Genomic DNA, 19,973 nt, shown 5'->3' on the forward strand with positions numbered 1-19,973 from the left:
TCTAGCTTCAATTGTTGCTCTCTTTCTTCCTTCAGCTGTCGCTCTTTAGCTTCTCTTTCTTCCTTGGCTCTTTCAGCTGCCAACTTCTCTTTTTCCAGCTCTAGCTTCAATTGTTGCTCTCTTTCTTCCTTCAGCTGTCGCTCTTTAGCTTCTCTTTCTTCCTTGGCTCTTTCAGCTGCCAACTTCTCTTTTTCCAGCTCTAGCTTCAATTGTTGCTCTCTTTCTTCCTTCAGCTGTCGCTCTTTAGCTTCTCTTTCTTCCTTGGCTCTTTCAGCTGCCAACTTCTCTTTTTCCAGCTCTAGCTTCAATTGTGCTCTCTTTCTTCCTTCAGCTGTCGCTCTTTAGCTTCTCTTCTTCCTTGGCTCTTTCAGCTGCCAACTTCTCTTTTTCCAGCTCTAGCTTCAATTGTTGCTCTCTTTCTTCCTTCAGCTGTCGCTCTTTAGCTTCTCTTTCTTCCTTGGCTCTTTCAGCTGCCAACTTCTCTTTTTCCAGCTCTAGCTTCAATTGTTGCTCTCTTTCTTCCTTCAGCTGTCGCTCTTTAGCTTCTCTTTCTTCCTTGGCTCTTTCAGCTGCCAACTTCTCTTTTTCCAGCTCTAGCTTCAATTGTTGCTCTCTTTCTTCCTTCAGCTGTCGCTCTTTAGCTTCTCTTTCTTCCTTGGCTCTTTCAGCTGCCAACTTCTCTTTTTCCAGCTCTAGCTTCAATTGTTGCTCTCTTCTTCCTTCAGCTGGCGCTCTTTAGCTTCTCTTTCTTCCTTGGCTCTTTCAGCTGCCAACTTCTCTTTTTCCAGCTCTAGCTTCAATTGTTGCTCTCTTTCTTCCTTCAGCTGTCGCTCTTTAGCTTCTCTTTCTTCCTTGGCTCTTTCAGCTGCCAACTTCTCTTTTTCCAGCTCTAGCTTCAATTGTTGCTCTCTTTCTTCCTTCAGCTCTCGCTCTTTAGCTTCTCTTTCTTCCTTGGCTCTTTCAGCTGCCAACTTCTCTTTTTCCAGCTCTAGCTTCAATTGTTGCTCTCTTTCTTCCTTCAGCTGTCGCTCTTTAGCTTCTCTTTCTTCCTTGGCTCTTTCAGCTGCCAACTTCTCTTTTTCCAGCTCTAGCTTCAATTGTTGCTCTCTTTCTTCCTTCAGCTGTCGCTCTTTAGCTTCTCTTTCTTCCTTGGCTCTTTCAGCTGCCAACTTCTCTTTTTCCAGCTCTAGCTTCAATTGTTGCTCTCTTTCTTCCTTCAGCTGTCGCTCTTTAGCTTCTCTTTCTTCCTTGGCTCTTTCAGCTGCCAACTTCTCTTTTTCCAGCTCTAGCTTCAATTGTTGCTCTCTTTCTTCCTTCAGCTGTCGCTCTTTAGCTTCTCTTTCTTCCTTGGCTCTTTCAGCTGCCAACTTCTCTTTTTCCAGCTCTAGCTTCAATTGTTGCTCTCTTTCTTCCTTCAGCTGTCGCTCTTTAGCTTCTCTTTCTTCCTTGGCTCTTTCAGCTGCCAACTTCTCTTTTTCCAGCTCTAGCTTCAATTGTTGCTCTCTTTCTTCCTTCAGCTGTCGCTCTTTAGCTTCTCTTTCTTCCTTGGCTCTTTCAGCTGCCAACTTCTCTTTTTCCAGCTCTAGCTTCAATTGTTGCTCTCTTTCTTCCTTCAGCTGTCGCTCTTTAGCTTCTCTTCTTCCTTGGCTCTTTCAGCTGCCAACTTCTCTTTTTCCAGCTCTAGCTTCAATTGCTTGCTCTCTTTCTTCCTTCAGCTGTCGCTCTTTAGCTTCTCTTTCTTCCTTGGCTCTTTCAGCTGCCAACTTCTCTTTTTCCAGCTCTAGCTTCAATTGTTGCTCTCTTTCTTCCTTCAGCTGTCGCTCTTTAGCTTCTCTTTCTTCCTTGGCTCTTTCAGCTGCCAACTTCTCTTTTTCCAGCTCTAGCTTCAATTGTTGCTCTCTTTCTTCCTTCAGCTGTCGCTCTTTAGCTTCTCTTTCTTCCTTGGCTCTTTCAGCTGCCAACTTCTCTTTTTCCAGCTCTAGCTTCAATTGTTGCTCTCTTTCTTCCTTCAGCTGTCGCTCTTTAGCTTCTCTTTCTTCCTTGGCTCTTTCAGCTGCCAACTTCTCTTTTTCCAGCTCTAGCTTCAATTGTTGCTCTCTTTCTTCCTTCAGCTGTCGCTCTTTAGCTTCTCTTTCTTCCTTGGCTCTTTCAGCTGCCAACTTCTCTTTTTCCAGCTCTAGCTTCAATTGTTGCTCTCTTTCTTCCTTCAGCTGTCGCTCTTTAGCTTCTCTTTCTTCCTTGGCTCTTTCAGCTGCCAACTTCTCTTTTTCCAGCTCTAGCTTCAATTGTTGCTCTCTTTCTTCCTTCAGCTGTCGCTCTTTAGCTTCTCTTTCTTCCTTGGCTCTTTCAGCTGCCAACTTCTCTTTTTCCAGCTCTAGCTTCAATTGTTGCTCTCTTTCTTCCTTCAGCTGTCGCTCTTTAGCTTCTCTTTCTTCCTTGGCTCTTTCAGCTGCCAACTTCTCTTTTTCCAGCTCTAGCTTCAATTGTTGCTCTCTTTCTTCCTTCAGCTGTCGCTCTTTAGCTTCTCTTTCTTCCTTGGCTCTTTCAGCTGCCAACTTCTCTTTTTCCAGCTCTAGCTTCAATTGTTGCTCTCTTTCTTCCTTCAGCTGTCGCTCTTTAGCTTCTCTTTCTTCCTTGGCTCTTTCAGCTGCCAACTTCTCTTTTTCCAGCTCTAGCTTCAATTGTTGCTCTCTTTCTTCCTTCAGCTGTCGCTCTTTAGCTTCTCTTTCTTCCTTGGCTCTTTCAGCTGCCAACTTCTCTTTTTCCAGCTCTAGCTTCAATTGTTGCTCTCTTTCTTCCTTCAGCTGTCGCTCTTTAGCTTCTCTTCTTCCTTGGCTCTTTCAGCTGCCAACTTCTCTTTTTCCAGCTCTAGCTTCAATTGTTGCTCTCTTTCTTCCTTCAGCTGTCGCTCTTTAGCTTCTCTTTCTTCCTTGGCTCTTTCAGCTGCCAACTTCTCTTTTTCCAGCTCTAGCTTCAATTGTTGCTCTCTTTCTTCCTTCAGCTGTCGCTCTTTAGCTTCTCTTTCTTCCTTGGCTCTTTCAGCTGCCAACTTCTCTTTTTCCAGCTCTAGCTTCAATTGTTGCTCTCTTTCTTCCTTCAGCTGTCGCTCTTTAGCTTCTCTTTCTTCCTTGGCTCTTTCAGCTGCCAACTTCTCTTTTTCCAGCTCTAGCTTCAATTCTTGCTCTCTTTCTTCCTTCAGCTGTCGCTCTTTAGCTTCTCTTTCTTCCTTGGCTCTTTCAGCTGCCAACTTCTCTTTTTCCAGCTCTAGCTTCAATTGTTGCTCTCTTTCTTCCTTCAGCTGTCGCTCTTTAGCTTCTCTTTCTTCCTTGGCTCTTTCAGCTGCCAACTTCTCTTTTTCCAGCTCTAGCTTCAATTGTTGCTCTCTTTCTTCCTTCAGCTGTCGCTCTTTAGCTTCTCTTTCTTCCTTGGCTCTTTCAGCTGCCAACTTCTCTTTTTCCAGCTCTAGCTTCAATTGTTGCTCTCTTTCTTCCTTCAGCTGTCGCTCTTTAGCTTCTCTTTCTTCCTTGGCTCTTTCAGCTGCCAACTTCTCTTTTTCCAGCTCTAGCTTCAATTCGTTGCTCTCTTTCTTCCTTCAGCTCTCGTCTTTAGCTTCTCTTCTTCCTTGGCTCTTTCAGCTGCCAACTTCTCTTTTTCCAGCTCTAGCTTCAATTGTTGCTCTCTTTCTTCCTTCAGCTGTCGCTCTTTAGCTTCTCTTTCTTCCTTGGCTCTTTCAGCTGCCAACTTCTCTTTTTCCAGCTCTAGCTTCAATTGTTGCTCTCTTTCTTCCTTCAGCTGTCGCTCTTTAGCTTCTCTTTCTTCCTTGGCTCTTTCAGCTGCCAACTTCTCTTTTTCCAGCTCTAGCTTCAATTCTTGCTCTCTTTCTTCCTTCACCTCTCGTTCTTTTGCTTCTCTTCCTTCCTTGGCTCTTTCAGCTGCCAACTTCTCTTTTTCCAGCTCTAGCTTCAATTCTTGCTCTCTTTCTTCCTTCAGCTGTCGCTCTTTAGCTTCTCTTTCTTCCTTGGCTCTTTCAGCTGCCAACTTCTCTTTTTCCAGCTCTAGCTTCAATTCTTGCTCTCTTTCTTCCTTCACCTCTCGTTCTTTAGCTTCTCTTCCTTCCTTGGCTCTTTCAGCTGCCAACTTCTCTTTTTCCAGCTCTAGCTTCAATTGTTGCTCTCTTTCTTCCTTCAGCTGTCGCTCTTTAGCTTCTCTTTCTTCCTTGGCTCTTTCAGCTGCCAACTTCTCTTTTTCCAGCTCTAGCTTCAATTCTTGCTCTCTTTCTTCCTTCAGCTGTCGCTCTTTAGCTTCTCTTTCTTCCTTGGCTCTTTCAGCTGCCAACTTCTCTTTTTCCAGCTCTAGCTTCAATTGTTGCTCTCTTTCTTCCTTCAGCTGTCGCTCTTTAGCTTCTCTTTCTTCCTTGGCTCTTTCAGCTGCCAACTTCTCTTTTTCCAGCTCTAGCTTCAATTGTTGCTCTCTTTCTTCCTTCAGCTGTCGCTCTTTAGCTTCTCTTTCTTCCTTGGCTCTTTCAGCTGCCAACTTCTCTTTTTCCAGCTCTAGCTTCAATTGTTGCTCTCTTTCTTCCTTCAGCTGTCGCTCTTTAGCTTCTCTTTCTTCCTTGGCTCTTTCAGCTGCCAACTTCTCTTTTTCCAGCTCTAGCTTCAATTCTTGCTCTCTTTCTTCCTTCAGCTGTCGCTCTTTAGCTTCTCTTTCTTCCTTGGCTCTTTCAGCTGCCAACTTCTCTTTTTCCAGCTCTAGCTTCAATTGTTGCTCTCTTTCTTCCTTCAGCTGTCGCTCTTTAGCTTCTCTTTCTTCCTTGGCTCTTTCAGCTGCCAACTTCTCTTTTTCCAGCTCTAGCTTCAATTCTTGCTCTCTTTCTTCCTTCAGCTGTCGCTCTTTAGCTTCTCTTTCTTCCTTGGCTCTTTCAGCTGCCAACTTCTCTTTTTCCAGCTCTAGCTTCAATTGTTGCTCTCTTTCTTCCTTCAGCTGTCGCTCTTTAGCTTCTCTTTCTTCCTTGGCTCTTTCAGCTGCCAACTTCTCTTTTTCCAGCTCTAGCTTCAATTGTTGCTCTCTTTCTTCCTTCAGCTGTCGCTCTTTAGCTTCTCTTTCTTCCTTGGCTCTTTCAGCTGCCAACTTCTCTTTTTCCAGCTCTAGCTTCAATTGTTGCTCTCTTTCTTCCTTCAGCTGTCGCTCTTTAGCTTCTCTTTCTTCCTTGGCTCTTTCAGCTGCCAACTTCTCTTTTTCCAGCTCTAGCTTCAATTGTTGCTCTCTTTCTTCCTTCAGCTGTCGCTCTTTAGCTTCTCTTTCTTCCTTGGCTCTTTCAGCTGCCAACTTCTCTTTTTCCAGCTCTAGCTTCAATTGTTGCTCTCTTTCTTCCTTCAGCTGTCGCTCTTTAGCTTCTCTTTCTTCCTTGGCTCTTTCAGCTGCCAACTTCTCTTTTTCCAGCTCTAGCTTCAATTGTTGCTCTCTTTCTTCCTTCAGCTGTCGCTCTTTAGCTTCTCTTTCTTCCTTGGCTCTTTCAGCTGCCAACTTCTCTTTTTCCAGCTCTAGCTTCAATTGTTGCTCTCTTTCTTCCTTCAGCTGTCGCTCTTTAGCTTCTCTTTCTTCCTTGGCTCTTTCAGCTGCCAACTTCTCTTTTTCCAGCTCTAGCTTCAATTGTTGCTCTCTTTCTTCCTTCAGCTGTCGCTCTTTAGCTTCTCTTTCTTCCTTGGCTCTTTCAGCTGCCAACTTCTCTTTTTCCAGCTCTAGCTTCAATTCTTGCTCTCTTTCTTCCTTCAGCTGTCGCTCTTTAGCTTCTCTTTCTTCCTTGGCTCTTTCAGCTGCCAACTTCTCTTTTTCCAGCTCTAGCTTCAATTGTTGCTCTCTTTCTTCCTTCAGCTGTCGCTCTTTAGCTTCTCTTTCTTCCTTGGCTCTTTCAGCTGCCAACTTCTCTTTTTCCAGCTCTAGCTTCAATTGTTGCTCTCTTTCTTCCTTCAGCTGTCGCTCTTTAGCTTCTCTTTCTTCCTTGGCTCTTTCAGCTGCCAACTTCTCTTTTTCCAGCTCTAGCTTCAATTCTTGCTCTCTTTCTTCCTTCAGCTGTCGCTCTTTAGCTTCTCTTTCTTCCTTGGCTCTTTCAGCTGCCAACTTCTCTTTTTCCAGCTCTAGCTTCAATTGTTGCTCTCTTTCTTCCTTCAGCTGTCGCTCTTTAGCTTCTCTTTCTTCCTTGGCTCTTTCAGCTGCCAACTTCTCTTTTTCCAGCTCTAGCTTCAATTGTTGCTCTCTTTCTTCCTTCAGCTGTCGCTCTTTAGCTTCTCTTTCTTCCTTGGCTCTTTCAGCTGCCAACTTCTCTTTTTCCAGCTCTAGCTTCAATTCTTGCTCTCTTTCTTCCTTCAGCTGTCGCTCTTTAGCTTCTCTTTCTTCCTTGGCTCTTTCAGCTGCCAACTTCTCTTTTTCCAGCTCTAGCTTCAATTGTTGCTCTCTTTCTTCCTTCAGCTGTCGCTCTTTAGCTTCTCTTCTTCCTTGGCTCTTTCAGCTGCCAACTTCTCTTTTTCCAGCTCTAGCTTCAATTGTTGCTCTCTTTCTTCCTTCAGCTGTCGCTCTTTAGCTTCTCTTTCTTCCTTGGCTCTTTCAGCTGCCAACTTCTCTTTTTCCAGCTCTAGCTTCAATTGTTGCTCTCTTTCTTCCTTCAGCTGTCGCTCTTTAGCTTCTCTTTCTTCCTTGGCTCTTTCAGCTGCCAACTTCTCTTTTTCCAGCTCTAGCTTCAATTGTTGCTCTCTTTCTTCCTTCAGCTGTCGCTCTTTAGCTTCTCTTTCTTCCTTGGCTCTTTCAGCTGCCAACTTCTCTTTTTCCAGCTCTAGCTTCAATTGTTGCTCTCTTTCTTCCTTCAGCTGTCGCTCTTTAGCTTCTCTTTCTTCCTTGGCTCTTTCAGCTGCCAACTTCTCTTTTTCCAGCTCTAGCTTCAATTGTTGCTCTCTTTCTTCCTTCAGCTGTCGCTCTTTAGCTTCTCTTTCTTCCTTGGCTCTTTCAGCTGCCAACTTCTCTTTTTCCAGCTCTAGCTTCAATTCTTGCTCTCTTTCTTCCTTCAGCTGTCGCTCTTTAGCTTCTCTTTCTTCCTTGGCTCTTTCAGCTGCCAACTTCTCTTTTTCCAGCTCTAGCTTCAATTGTTGCTCTCTTTCTTCCTTCAGCTGTCGCTCTTTAGCTTCTCTTTCTTCCTTGGCTCTTTCAGCTGCCAACTTCTCTTTTTCCAGCTCTAGCTTCAATTGTTGCTCTCTTTCTTCCTTCAGCTGTCGCTCTTTAGCTTCTCTTTCTTCCTTGGCTCTTTCAGCTGCCAACTTCTCTTTTTCCAGCTCTAGCTTCAATTGTTGCTCTCTTTCTTCCTTCAGCTGTCGCTCTTTAGCTTCTCTTTCTTCCTTGGCTCTTTCAGCTGCCAACTTCTCTTTTTCCAGCTCTAGCTTCAATTGTTGCTCTCTTTCTTCCTTCAGCTGTCGCTCTTTAGCTTCTCTTTCTTCCTTGGCTCTTTCAGCTGCCAACTTCTCTTTTTCCAGCTCTAGCTTCAATTCTTGCTCTCTTTCTTCCTTCAGCTGTCGCTCTTTAGCTTCTCTTTCTTCCTTGGCTCTTTCAGCTGCCAACTTCTCTTTTTCCAGCTCTAGCTTCAATTGTTGCTCTCTTTCTTCCTTCAGCTGTCGCTCTTTAGCTTCTCTTTCTTCCTTGGCTCTTTCAGCTGCCAACTTCTCTTTTTCCAGCTCTAGCTTCAATTGTTGCTCTCTTTCTTCCTTCAGCTGTCGCTCTTTAGCTTCTCTTTCTTCCTTGGCTCTTTCAGCTGCCAACTTCTCTTTTTCCAGCTCTAGCTTCAATTGTTGCTCTCTTTCTTCCTTCAGCTGTCGCTCTTTAGCTTCTCTTTCTTCCTTGGCTCTTTCAGCTGCCAACTTCTCTTTTTCCAGCTCTAGCTTCAATTGTTGCTCTCTTTCTTCCTTCAGCTGTCGCTCTTTAGCTTCTCTTTCTTCCTTGGCTCTTTCAGCTGCCAACTTCTCTTTTTCCAGCTCTAGCTTCAATTGTTGCTCTCTTTCTTCCTTCAGCTGTCGCTCTTTAGCTTCTCTTTCTTCCTTGGCTCTTTCAGCTGCCAACTTCTCTTTTTCCAGCTCTAGCTTCAATTGCTTGCTCTCTTTCTTCCTTCAGCTGTCGCTCTTTAGCTTCTCTTTCTTCCTTGGCTCTTTCAGCTGCCAACTTCTCTTTTTCCAGCTCTAGCTTCAATTGTTGCTCTCTTTCTTCCTTCAGCTGTCGCTCTTTAGCTTCTCTTTCTTCCTTGGCTCTTTCAGCTGCCAACTTCTCTTTTTCCAGCTCTAGCTTCAATTGTTGCTCTCTTTCTTCCTTCAGCTGTCGCTCTTTAGCTTCTCTTTCTTCCTTGGCTCTTTCAGCTGCCAACTTCTCTTTTTCCAGCTCTAGCTTCAATTCTTGCTCTCTTTCTTCCTTCAGCTCTCGTTCTTTAGCTTCTCTTTCTTCCTTGGCTCTTTCAGCTGCCAACTTCTCTTTTTCCAGCTCTAGCTTCAATTGTTGCTCTCTTTCTTCCTTCAGCTGTCGCTCTTTAGCTTCTCTTCTTCCTTGGCTCTTTCAGCTGCCAACTTCTCTTTTTCCAGCTCTAGCTTCAATTGTTGCTCTCTTTCTTCCTTCAGCTGTCGCTCTTTAGCTTCTCTTTCTTCCTTGGCTCTTTCAGCTGCCAACTTCTCTTTTTCCAGCTCTAGCTTCAATTGTTGCTCTCTTTCTTCCTTCAGCTGTCGCTCTTTAGCTTCTCTTCTTCCTTGGCTCTTTCAGCTGCCAACTTCTCTTTTTCCAGCTCTAGCTTCAATTGCTTGCTCTCTTTCTTCCTTCAGCTGTCGCTCTTTAGCTTCTCTTTCTTCCTTGGCTCTTTCAGCTGCCAACTTCTCTTTTTCCAGCTCTAGCTTCAATTGTTGCTCTCTTTCTTCCTTCAGCTGTCGCTCTTTAGCTTCTCTTTCTTCCTTGGCTCTTTCAGCTGCCAACTTCTCTTTTTCCAGCTCTAGCTTCAATTGTTGCTCTCTTTCTTCCTTCAGCTGTCGCTCTTTAGCTTCTCTTTCTTCCTTGGCTCTTTCAGCTGCCAACTTCTCTTTTTCCAGCTCTAGCTTCAATTGTTGCTCTCTTTCTTCCTTCAGCTGTCGCTCTTTAGCTTCTCTTTCTTCCTTGGCTCTTTCAGCTGCCAACTTCTCTTTTTCCAGCTCTAGCTTCAATTGTTGCTCTCTTTCTTCCTTCAGCTGTCGCTCTTTAGCTTCTCTTTCTTCCTTGGCTCTTTCAGCTGCCAACTTCTCTTTTTCCAGCTCTAGCTTCAATTGTTGCTCTCTTTCTTCCTTCAGCTGTCGCTCTTTAGCTTCTCTTTCTTCCTTGGCTCTTTCAGCTGCCAACTTCTCTTTTTCCAGCTCTAGCTTCAATTGTTGCTCTCTTTCTTCCTTCAGCTGGCGCTCTTTAGCTTCTCTTTCTTCCTTGGCTCTTTCAGCTGCCAACTTCTCTTTTTCCAGCTCTAGCTTCAATTCTTGCTCTCTTTCTTCCTTCAGCTGGCGCTCTTTAGCTTCTCTTTCTTCCTTGGCTCTTTCAGCTGCCAACTTCTCTTTTTCCAGCTCTAGCTTCAATTCTTGCTCTCTTTCTTCCTTCAGCTCTCGTTCTTTAGCTTCTCTTTCTTCCTTGGCTCTTTCAGCTGCCAACTTCTCTTTTTCCAGCTCTAGCTTCAATTGTTGCTCTCTTTCTTCCTTCAGCTGTCGCTCTTTAGCTTCTCTTTCTTCCTTGGCTCTTTCAGCTGCCAACTTCTCTTTTTCCAGCTCTAGCTTCAATTGTTGCTCTCTTTCTTCCTTCAGCTGTCGCTCTTTAGCTTCTCTTTCTTCCTTGGCTCTTTCAGCTGCCAACTTCTCTTTTTCCAGCTCTAGCTTCAATTCTTGCTCTCTTTCTTCCTTCAGCTGTCGCTCTTTAGCTTCTCTTTCTTCCTTGGCTCTTTCAGCTGCCAACTTCTCTCTTTCCAGCTCTAGCTTCAATTCTTGCTCTCTTTCTTCCTTCAGCTGTCGCTCTTTAGCTTCTCTTTCTTCCTTGGCTCTTTCAGCTGCCAACTTCTCTTTTTCCAGCTCTAGCTTCAATTGTTGCTCTCTTTCTTCCTTCAGCTGTCGCTCTTTAGCTTCTCTTTCTTCCTTGGCTCTTTCAGCTGCCAACTTCTCTTTTTCCAGCTCTAGCTTCAATTCTTGCTCTCTTTCTTCCTTCAGCTGTCGCTCTTTAGCTTCTCTTTCTTCCTTGGCTCTTTCAGCTGCCAACTTCTCTTTTTCCAGCTCTAGCTTCAATTGTTGCTCTCTTTCTTCCTTCAGCTGTCGCTCTTTAGCTTCTCTTTCTTCCTTGGGTCTTTCAGCTGCCAACTTCTCTTTTTCCAGCTCTAGCTTCAATTGTTGCTCTCTTTCTTCCTTCAGCTCTCGTTGTTTAGCTTCTCTTTCTTCCTTGGCTCTTTCAGCTGCCAACTTCTCTTTTTCCAGTTCTAGCTTCAATTGATGCTTTCTTCCTTCAGCTGTCGCTCTTTAGCCTCTCGCTCTTCCTTCTCCCTCGCAGCTGCCAACCTCTCTTTTTCAAGTTCTGCTTCTCTCTCTTTGCTGGCCCTCTCAACCACCAACCTCTCTCTTTCAAGCTCTGCAGCTGTTTCTTCCTTAGCCCTCTCTCTCTCTTCTTTTTTCTTTGGCTGACCCACTTTCGTAGTTCGGCCCAAGACAAACCCATCTTCTCAACAAGGGCAACTAACTTCTCGAGATCCACGATGCCCGTCAAACAAAACCTAGCCGCGTGCACAAAATATCTGCCTAACTTCGAAATCCAAAACACTCTCTGCACACAGGTTAGCGAGAACGCGATGCAACACTCAAAAATCGTTCGCAAGTACTATCAACGTCTCAAGGCTCTTTCTCCTTACTTTGGACACACTTTGCACTAAAAATGTCCTGTCGCGGACGCCAGAATGATTGTCACTGATCCCGTTAATGGGGATGGCAATCGCCGGGCGGATTCCAAGGGCGGACGTATCAGCCCCCCGAAACGCAGCACGAAAGCGCGGACAATTTAGAGTTCATTCTTTTAGTGCACCAGCGAACGCCGGTTGTGGTCCAAAGACCGAGTCAGAGCCGAGAGTCGATAGCACAAACGAAATATATTCTCAGTTAAGGCAGTACAACATCACAAACACATGCACACTGGGCTGGTACCAGTTACAACTTCACAATATAACACAGATGGTGTTAACACAACGGGAACTAAACGAAGAGATCACGCGCTACAAATGCAATCTGATGCGTTTCAACTTATTCAAGAACAATGAAAGTCCTAAATGTTAAACAGCGTATCCAGTCGACAATTTTTGGACGGTACTTAATTGCTTCGCTTCTAGGAAACACTCACGCCAACTCCAGCGCTGTCTGTCGTTGCGTTCTTCCCGTCGTCGTAACTTGTCACGGCTACACGGCGTCGTCATCCGATTCTTCCAGAACGACGATCGACTGACCGCACATCATAAAAACGTCTTCTTTGGCTGACGGAGCCACACTCAGCATAACTTCACCATCTCCGGACTGACTGACTGACTCCTCCGTCGTCGGTGCACGCTTTTATCCCTTCACCCCCGGGTTCCAGAAGCGTCGGGAGGGTTCTTCGGCGTGCAGTACAGCGAAGGCTAAGGAACGTTCGAGATTTTTCTCGCCGGTTCTACTCGCAGCGGCGTCGCTTGGCGTTGCATCCTGCTTTCCCTCTAGATGATTCCAGGCTTTATCGGGCGTTTGATCTGGTTGTCTGCGTCTGGCTCGAGTGGGTGAGGGGGAGCGCCACGCCGGCGTCTTTTAGTACATGTTTTTTCGTTGTTCGCGTTTCTTGGGCCAGCGGCCGGCGCTGTGCTATCTCGCTGCCGTTTGGGAGCGGCCGCGTGAGCGCTTTATTAACGCGCTCGTTTGTGACACTCGACATCTTTCGATTCAGAACAAATTTAAATTCTTCTCAGCAGGTGTTGTATGCAGGCAACATTGGATTGTGTTGTGAAGAGTAGGGCGTCGCACGTTTCCTTGCTGAAGAAGTTTTCAGCTTTGCTTGCATCCCTCAGATTTTCTACATAAGCAATGAAAGCGTGTTCCTGCCAATCTAGCCTTGCGTCGTCTACGTCAATGAATGGGCGGCAATCAATATCAATAAACGTACTGCTGGCAATTGCTTACGTCCATTAAAGCAAACCATCTTTGCATCACTTCGAGGAAGTGGAATTCTACATCTTACGTGTGTCCTGCCTGCTCTGAAATATTTTAAGGCTCCAACTACCGCTAAAGTATCATTAAAGTTAAAGTTATCATTAAAGTTATTTCAATCAATCAATCCAACTACCGCTGCTGACAGCAACTGCACAGCTAGTTTCATCTTATTTTCAATATTTGAAGTGCTTTCTTGTGAGAAACCTTATTGGCTTTCCTTTGAGTTCTCTTGCACTTTGTAGATCTTCTTTAGGTACATATTATTTCTTTTTCCCCACCGATGTCTTTTGTCAGAAACTGGGACCTAACATTTCTTATTATGTGGCTCCGGTTGAAAGTAAGATATTCTTCGTGACATCCGCGAGGTGCGGAGCGCATACGTGCAGCGCCCCATCACACAGTACTTCCATGGCTGTCACGTTAATCTTTGTCGTCCGTTACCACACGGGCGACATCAAAGCCGATCTCCGACGTTTTCTGTATCACATGGTGTGTGACTTCTGCTAACAGCTCCCCTGCGCATCCCTTTGTGAGAAATACCCTACAGGTATTTTGTATCGACAGTGGAGGCCGTATAGTAAGAAGCACAGCACAGCCAAGCACTCATTCTGAGAGCTTTCGACAAGGTGTTGCAGCTCAGCACCCCGTCGCCATTGAATGCGTCCCGTTGTTTATGGTACTGTAACTTCTGGCATGTTCTTATTTCATCAACTATCAGCGAACAAAGTTTTGATTGTGGTGTTTCAAGGCGGCAACGAACTCGCTGAGTAAAGCGAATTTCTTCTGAAGCCGCGCCTTGTTGCAGGGCAATCTCAGCAGGACTTCCAAGCGCAAATACTCGTACGCCTTCGTTGACAAATTTCCGGGTATGATGCTGTGCCTCAGAGTGGTTTCTGACCACTGCAGCTTTTTCTTTTTGTAGTTTTTGACTTGATCAACGATCAGAAAAGTCTTTTATTTCGCCTTCCAGGCATCGGACATTACTTCTATAAATGCACCGACGTGCGCGGCTTCTTTTAGCTTCAGTGTTTCTTGTTGGCACGAATCTGTTTTCCTGCCCAGCCTTTCATTTTTTGCTTTCAGTGTCTGCTCTTTCTCGTGTCATCGCTTGCGGTGGACCAAGTGCATCAAGGGGTAGAGCCTAAATGATGTCTGTGTCTTGAACGAACGTTTTACATACGCCATTCCCGTTCGTGTCGTACTGAATGTGCCGGTACTCTCGGCTGTCAGATCCGTCTCCACTTGCTGAGGTTGGACGAGATTGTTTGTTAGCTCGCTTCCTTCATTGTTGCTGTCGTCACTGTCTAGAAACTTAGCTGGCCCTTCATTTGCATATTGAATTATTCTGGTTGTTCGTGTGACAACGAAGTGCTTGAGGGAGTACGCTTACGCTTTTGCGTGGTGCCTTGAGTCGTGCTTTGAGGTTGTGAAAAGGACGTCACCAGTTGACCGAACACAGTTGCCACTGGCGTGCGTGCGGACACATTTGTCGGTGTCGTGTTTTGCGATCACAGGGGTGCAACAGCCGAAACAGGATTTGGAGCAATTTTTGGAGCAGCAAAATGTTGCTTTTGGAGCACGAAAATCCAAATTTGGAGCAGGTTACGAAAAAAACCTGATTTTTTAGCACGAAATCCCAAATTTGGCGCAGTATAAGAAGGCTAACTTTTAGAAAATAAAAAATACGTACAAACCATTCAACATCAGCTAACTCGTGCACAGTGCACGTGAACACTGCTATTTCAATAAAAGCAGTGTGTTGAGCCACCCAAAAACGTTGGAGCCACCCCACAGTGCGAACAATGAAGTGCACATTGGTGTTTGCAGGGCCTGTCAAATATTTCGACAGGCACTGCAAATGCTAACGTGGATCTGCGAACCTGGCAACCTCAAAATTCGGGAGATTTGTAAAGCAGGAGCAAGTGGGGGTGGCGAAAAAAGAAAACGTGCGTAAGCTTTTGTCTATTGTTTCTCAAGGCCGCAGAAACGCCGTACACAGCAGCTCCAAATGATTGCCAATAATTTTTTAGACGTCAGTGATCATACTAGTACTCGTCATTACACGGCGCGTGCACGAATGAGTAATTGCTGTGTCCCTGACAGCTAGTACTAATAGCCCCTTCTAAATCTTAGTACGCTTTTCCGCAAGACACCAGTGTACTGCGGCAAAAGTGGCTTAAAGAGCGTTCTGCACGCAGTAAAACAAGCATCAGGGAATTTGAGAACCACTGTCCTTTTTTATTGCGATAGTAATTATATGGACACTGTCGACAAGCTTTTGCCGTCACGTCCCGTATATAGTCCAAATTGATAACATCACCCCGCGCATCGTATGTTCTACCGCGGGTAAAAGCACGCGAAAGCGGGGGCGACGAACGCGGCTGAAGCAGAGATCAAACGAGCCAGCCCATCTCCGTTGCTCGCAGGGCGCACGCGATAACACCATCCGCTCGGGAGGCCTGCCATCGAAGCAGAGAAAAAACGCCCCGCCCGTCTTGAACGAGTATGAAAAGACGCGAGGAGGGGGGGTGCTGTCGCTCGAGCAGCAACTTAGAACTTTGATTCTAAGGGCGCGGTCGCGATCGCTGGCGCGCGCACTATCTCAGCAGCAATCAGCGGGCGGCTCGTATATCCTGCTACGTGCTGCGCTCTCAATACGAAGACACTGTGCAGAAAGTGCATCTTTCCCTGGAGCGGCTGTACTCTCTTACACCAACGTTTTGTAGTTACGCGAGATCGGATTTTCTTTTGTATCGCGTGGGCGGGGGGGGGGTAGGGTAGGGAATGGGGCGCTATGCCCCATTCTGAACCATTCTGGAGGGTCTGCGGGCCTGCATTAGATGATGATGCCCATACTGTATATGACCAACGCGGCCTCCATTTCTCGCTAAAATTTGCGCAACTGAGTAAATTTTGAAGCTGGCTGGGCATTCTGGCGAAGCGTGGCGCAGTTTCTACAAATATCTCGATTTTGGCTCAGCTTGGCGCAAAAATAAGGAATTGTATCAAATTGGCGCAATTCGCGCAGTTGTTGTATCCCTGAATGATTGAGTAAGGCACAGAACCAGTTCGCCGGGTACTGTTGGCACTATCGTGCTCGTGGACACACTGGCCGCTGTTGTGCTCTCGACGTTTTGCGCAAGGCTCGGCGTCGGTTCGCTGAACATACTAGGCATTGCACAAGGCTTGAGCAACCGCCTGGTCCAGAGTTGCCAGATCCTACCGAGCTAACAAGCGAATAATCGTCACAAAAGAAGCCCAAAAAAGCGGCTCGGCTTTTGCGAAGCCCAAAAGAAGCGGTAATTGGGTGAATTTTCCAATTCTTGAAATATCTTCGATTATAATATAAAAACGTCACTTAAATACGAAGGGGAGTTGAAAAAATCTTTTTAACTATTTTGTACAGCGAAATATCTTGTACAGCACAATTAGGAACGAAAGCACATGTACGAACTTTTTAACATTGTCTCCAGGGTAGTCTGCGTTTGAATGCACGTTTGCCAGTGCATGATTAAAGGGATACTGAACAAAAATTGGACAAACTAACGAAAATATCCAAACTCTACACAGAAGACGTGAATTTTCCGATAAACAGGGTTTATTTTGCGTGTTTTTGGACAGTAATACGTTCTGGCAGGCTAGTTGGTTCATAGCGATAAACTTTCTTAAACTGCGCGAGAAGACGAAGACACAAGTAAGGAAACATTCAGAACACCACGAGCGCAGTTGTTTTTTGGACAGTTGGCTGTATTTTTGGTGGATAGGGCGCGGCTACTGCACGCGAGCGCGAGCCGTGACGTCACATTCTCCGAGGCCCATGCATGTGTTCCTGTCCTCTCTTTCTCCGTCTCTCCTTGCATCCCACTCTCCGCCTTCCACAAAGCCCGGATGCATTACCCCAGCCATTGTTCGCTGCCGGTGCTCTCCTGGGAACCTGACTGCTGGCATTGTTGGCATGCCCGTTTCAGGTGTATGTAACGTCACCAAACGCCCCTCCACCCCCCCACCCTCTAGTTAAAAGGCATTAAATTCATTTCTCCCTCTAGTTTCTGCCTGAAATGAAGGTTGTTTCTCTATCGATTGCAGCACGCAATCTTTGGATTTGGCTGAAAATCCTGGCCGAAATAATTTTGTACAGTATCCCTTTAAGATTACTTGTTGATTCCCCCGACGTATGTTTGACTTCAACACTGAACTACTCAAGACATCGACAATCGCGCTATTGGGGAACGTGATGATCACTAAAATATCTATATTTTTTCAGAAAATACAAATGAGCCCCAAAAAACGCCACAAGCGACGGAAAAATTCTACAAGCGACTCGGCAAAAAAAAAAAAAGAAACCCAAATGCACTTATTATAAGCGGAACTGGAAACTCTAGCCTGGTCAGTGCAGGCTACATACAACTCTGCTCCTTGATTGGAGTGCTGGAAAATGCGTCTCCTAATATTGCGTGCAGCCACTTCTCACGCAAGGGGACCTCGGCTGGTACATCATGAAATGACACCCCCGGTTGCTTCGTCGGCAATACGCAATAGCACCGTATTGCTGCTCAAATGAAATTTAGCACTGGCTCCGCAATAACAGACGGCGAAAAACACCTCACAAACCTACGCAACGCTGCTGCGCTAAGCAGAAGAAATTACCGCTTTACGTGTAAAGCTTTGTTTCCCATAAAAAATGACTTTCAAGAAAGTGGACTTATTTCATTTACCAACTTATCTCACAACAGCGATAAAGAAACCACTAGAGTGACGTCGTCAGCATATAGCAGCAGTGATAACGCGCGATCGGCAAGGTGTCGTCTGCTCGCGACAAGCCAGCCACACCAAGTAGCACCAAGCCTGCCTGTCGCACGGCTTCGCGGCCGCGCCGTGAGGAGTCGCCACCATGATGATGATGATGATTTGTGGCTTCGCCCTTTGTAGCGGGTGGACACATATGGTGTGTTCTAGCCTGGGTATGAAGAAAAAAAAGGAAAGAAAAAGAACGACAAAAAGAAAGAAAAAAAAAGAACGAAGGCACGAAAGAGTTCACTTCTGTCACCACTTCCACCACTGTTGGAGCACCGGCGTAGGTGATCTAAACGCCATCTAAACCTGTTTTTTTTTCACCGTTTTCATTAGTAAGACTTCAGATCAGTACGCATAAAAAAATTTTTCTCACTTAATTTTAGGCTGCTGGAAGCACGTTCAGCGCGAACGGTGAAAAACGTCGGTGCTCGTCGTGTTCCTTTATCCCTTGTGTAGAAGTTCCGCGCTATAAATCTCACAATTATGGATTACCAACTAGCCCGAAGCAACGCTTTGCTGGGTGAAAAAAAAATCGTTTTGACATCTGGAATGGGCAACGAGAGAGTGGGACCAGCGGGATGAAGACGCATGCAATCGCGACCGCACTGGCGGCTGTGAAAGTTACGTGGTTGGGTTCAGATCAAGACGCAGTTTGCCGAATACCGTGAGCGAAGCGATACATCTTCAATTGCAAAAGTGCAGGGACTTTAGCAGTACACGTTGATCACACCAGCGACTGCTTCGAGCAAATTTATTCATTCAGCGCGGGACAGCTTCTGTACTCCGTACATGTAGTACGTACCTTCTTGCACATGAACGCTTATGCATGAACAGCACATATACACCCCGGTATATGTGCTGAAGCGCTACTCAGGTGCCTTTCATTTTATACAAACATCGATTCCATCACAATAAACGGTCTACTTAGAGCCAGACCCGTAGCCAGGTGGGGGGGGAGCCCTAGCCCCCCCCCCCCGAAATATGGTGAAGTAGGTGTTTTTACCAAAAATAAATAATGAAAATGTGTTTTTCTCGAACAGTCAACATTTGCAGCAAGTGCACCCCCTCTCCCCCCCCCCCCCCGCCCAAAAAAAATATTTCTCGCTACAGGCGAGATTGGTCGCTAGGGGGCCACGGAGTGCGGACGCGCGTCGCATCGGCTCCGCAGATTTTCTATGGTTTTCGGCGATTTCTTTCTAGTCATTCAGTTCCGAGTATTCCCAAGTTGGACTGCGAAGGTACTGCGGTCTCTCCCGATACCATTGGCTGCAGGTGAGCCCGTGTTTCGGTCCCTTTTCGAAGATTTCCCGTACCGCCATGCTGGCACGACAGCCAAGCCAGTAGACAAGGCACGGTAGGCCTGACAAGTCGTCGGAGCAAGCGGGTGCCCCATCCGCTGTGCCGGCACCCGAAATGGAAGTCGTGCAAGTCGAAGGGGAGGAGATATCGCCGACGAGAGTCGGAAAAGAGCAGGGATGGTGCGAGATCAAACGAAACACCAAGAAGGCGGTGGGAGACGCCGACTCGGCGAAGAACCAGCAAGCAACGCCAGCGTCTACCGAGAAGGCGGCGTTTATACAGAAAGCGACGCAGTACGTGCGGAAGATCACCATGACGAGCCGAATGCCCAACCTGCCGACGGATTACTACAAGATCATCGTGCGACGCCGGGATGGCTTCAACGTATCCCACTACCAGAAGGACCGCGTCCACTGCTGCATACGCAACGCTGCAGGGGTGGGGCGCGAGGTAGCGGAGGAGGACAGCGTCTGTCTCAATGAGCGACAAAACGTTATTGTGGTAAGCACGCCGTCAGAAGATCGCGCTAGACGATACGGAGGCATTTGCAAGCTGCGAATCGGCGACCGCGAGTTCGAAGCGAGTGCCTACAGAGCGGCTCCGGAGAAACACGTCCAAGGGCCTCATCAGGGGCATATCGCTAGACGAACAGCCGGCGGACGTCGTGAGAAGTCTGGTTAACCACCGCAACCCGAACGTCCTGCATGCCAAGCGCATGGGAAACACGACCAACGTGATAATCCTCTTCGACGGCTACTACGTGCCTCGTTACGTGAACTACGGCGGGATGGTGATAAGGTTGCACTCTTTACAAGAAACATATCGATATGTGCTACGAGTGTGGTCGTTTGGGACACAGGGCCGACGTGTGCCCCAACCCCGAACGACAAGAAGTGCCGTGGGTGCGGATGCGGCAACCCGCCTGACGATCATCGGTGCGAGCCGGTGTGCCAACTGTGCGGAAAGGTCACCTCACTGGAAGACCGCAAGTGTAAAGCCAAATACAAGATACCCTACCTAGTCAAGCGCCGACAGTGGGAACGCAGAATGCGAGGAGAAGCTGAGGCCGCCTACAGCAGTAGCAGCACCGGCCGATACCCGACGAAGAGGCGCGGATCAGCCGGACGGCAAATCATAACACGTACAGTCACCATGGCTCGACACGAAACCACACAAACACAAAACGCCCACGACAGCATAACACACGGAATACGTTCACTATCTTGCAGTGGAACTGCAGGGGGTACAGGAGGAAAAGGGCGCTTCTCCAACAATTCTTACGTAGCCGGCAACGACCGGACCGTAATACTATGCAGGAAACCAATGACCCAGTTCAAGCTGGCAGGGTACAAAGCTATAGACGAGCTGTGAACGCGGGAAGCACTACCCGGCCGCTGCAACGCTAGGTGCGACGCAACCTCACCGTGGCGCAACGCGAACTTATGAACGTTAGCATACCGCATGTACTCATAGAGCTCATTCCGACGAAAGGGCGCGGCCCCGGCCTGTTGTGCTGAACGTGTATAGCAGATCCAAAGCCAGGCACCGCTTTAGCACGTTACTCCGAGAGGCGCGAGAGGCAGCTGGCGACGGGCCCTTGCTCATCGCGGGCGACTTCAACGCGCCCCACGCGGCGTGGGGGTACGGCTA

The 19,973-nt window shown here is 46.9% G+C and overlaps 1 protein-coding gene across 1 annotated transcript; it reads right to left on the bottom strand.

Annotated features, from left to right (window-relative positions):
- Positions 1-603: 603 nt before the first annotated feature.
- Positions 604-18,343, bottom strand: LOC125759514 (axoneme-associated protein mst101(2)-like). Its single transcript, XM_049418382.1, has 3 exons — positions 18,338-18,343; positions 4,090-4,386; positions 604-1,022 (listed from the first exon to the last, which is right to left on the bottom strand). Exons 1-3 carry the CDS (start codon positions 18,341-18,343, stop codon positions 699-701), a joined length of 627 nt encoding a protein of 208 aa, XP_049274339.1. The 3' UTR covers positions 604-698.
- Positions 18,344-19,973: the final 1,630 nt, after the last annotated feature.

Source organism: Rhipicephalus sanguineus, chromosome 8 (assembly GCF_013339695.2).
Source record: "Rhipicephalus sanguineus isolate Rsan-2018 chromosome 8, BIME_Rsan_1.4, whole genome shotgun sequence".
In the NCBI taxonomy this organism is placed as follows: Eukaryota; Metazoa; Arthropoda; class Arachnida; order Ixodida; family Ixodidae; genus Rhipicephalus; species Rhipicephalus sanguineus.